We start from the raw sequence: 1,959 nt of genomic DNA on the forward strand, positions 1-1,959 counted from the left end.
GTGTTGTGAAGGTGTGGGGACAGCAGCAGAGAAACGGACTTAACCCTTAGCAGCACACATCCCCACTGAGTCCAGCCACACACATAACAATAATAATGGAAATAATCCACCTTCCATTACTAAAAATTCCGCAACAAGGACAAGGGTTCTTAACCTTTCAGAGGCCTTTGGACCCTTTTGATAATGTGATGGACGCTATGGAGGAATGAGCTTATTTGCATGCACTCAAAATGAGGCATTCAACTTCAGTTCTATTTCCGAGATGCATAGAGACAGCCACAGCAACAGTGCGAAGGACTTAGGAGTGAGCTTCCATGGTTGGCCATGCCAGGGGATGCTAGCAGCCCACAGGCAGAATCTTTACCATGCCCACTTCCTGGTTTCTCCTCCTGGGCATCACTGCCTGGCACTTACCTTCCTCCTCCTACCTTCCCTGTGCTGCCCCTCAGGACTTTTCAATCTGCACAGTGATTGCCCCATTCTCCTTGTTGGGAAACTTGAGGCTGTAGCAACACTGGAAGGGAGTTTCTGCCTCTGAGTGGCCCGAGGCCCTGGGCAGCTGGCCAGTCCTGGTTGCTATAAAAGGGAGCCGGCACTGAGCACTGCATGTCCTTTGGCAACTCTGAATTGGGGAGACCTGGTGAGTGGAACTGTGGTCTGTCCCACACTGCGGGCTTCCCCTGGGGTGGGCTGGGGAGTGCAGTAGCCTTCTCAGAGGAGGGGAGAGAAAGCTCGCTGGTATCTGGACAGGGTCCAGAGGAACATGAGCCTGGGGTTGAAGAAGGGGCCGAGGGCTCTAGGACTTTTGAGTGAGGGCAAGTTTGGGCCCTTCCTGGGCAGAGGATGAGGATGTGGGGAGAGCTGGGAGGCATTGTGTGTGCTTGGGTACCCTGCTCCCTCTCACACCCTCATTTACATCATCCCATCCCTTCCCCTTGTAGCCATAGCCCTCTGCTGGCTTTAGTTATTTGGATGGTGCCATCCAAGACAAAGCCACCCCCTGGGGTAGGAGCTTCCTGAGCGTCCCCATAGGCACCCTCCCCACTTCGGGCTTGCCCGGGTGCTCTGTCTTCCAGGTGGGGCAAATCCTTGGACACCATGCTGACGGATCTGGAGAGTGCCATTAACTCCCTGATTGAAGTCTACCACAGGTACTCCCTGCTGAAAGGGAATTACCACGCCGTCTATAGGGATGACTTGAAGAAATTGTTAGAGACAGAGTGTCCTAAGTATATGAAGGTGAGGAGGGACTGGGAATGGTTGGGGCTCTAGGCCTGGCTCTGATGAAGCCCTGGGTCACTGATCTCCTGCGTTGCCCCGTACAGACAGTCATGCCTCAGCTTCCCTGAGATCTTTACCCTCTGACTTCTTTCTCTCCAATCTTCACAGAAAAAGGATGCAGACACTTGGTTCAAAGAGTTGGACATTAATCAGGATGGTGGAGTTAACTTCGAGGAGTTCATGGTGCTGGTGATAAAGGTGGGCCTGGCAACCCATGAAGACATTCACAAGGAATAGCAGAGCTATTGGGCCTGGGGCTAGGCCCCTGGACTCATCCCTGCAGAGTAATAAAATAGTTGATACCTCAGGTGTCTCCTGATTGCTTGCTTTCCATTTGTGGAATGAGGCTCCTGTGGGGGTGGAGGGAGGGTTGGAAAACCCAAAGGAAGATAAACAAACCTGTGTTGCCCCCACTACCCATCTACCACCAGCCCTCTGTGCTTACCACCTGTCTGCTCTCCTCCCGGTGTTCTTCCCAAATGATTCCTGACCTTTTCCAGCCCCACAATCCTGAGTCCCGAGTTCCAGGATTTAAGAATTTTAGAAAGTCCAAGACGCTATAGCTGTGGTATGAGTGATATGGGTGATATATGATATGGGTGATATGAGAACAGGGTGATATAAATAAAACTCAGAGTATTCTCTAAATTTTAATTTCCAGCAAAATGTCTTAGATGT

General features: G+C 51.4%; 1 protein-coding gene across 1 annotated transcript; it reads left to right on the forward strand.

Annotated features, from left to right (window-relative positions):
- Positions 1 to 531: 531 nt before the first annotated feature.
- S100A8 (S100 calcium binding protein A8) lies at positions 532 to 1,588 on the forward strand. The gene is made up of 3 exons (XM_061119886.1): positions 532 to 640; positions 1,077 to 1,239; positions 1,390 to 1,588. The coding sequence occupies exons 2-3, from the start codon at positions 1,099 to 1,101 to the stop codon at positions 1,516 to 1,518; spliced, it is 270 nt and encodes an 89-aa protein (XP_060975869.1). The 5' UTR covers positions 532 to 640; positions 1,077 to 1,098; the 3' UTR covers positions 1,519 to 1,588.
- Positions 1,589 to 1,959: the final 371 nt, after the last annotated feature.

This window comes from Dama dama, chromosome 20 (assembly GCF_033118175.1).
Source record: "Dama dama isolate Ldn47 chromosome 20, ASM3311817v1, whole genome shotgun sequence".
Lineage (NCBI taxonomy): Eukaryota > Metazoa > Chordata > Mammalia > Artiodactyla > Cervidae > Dama > Dama dama.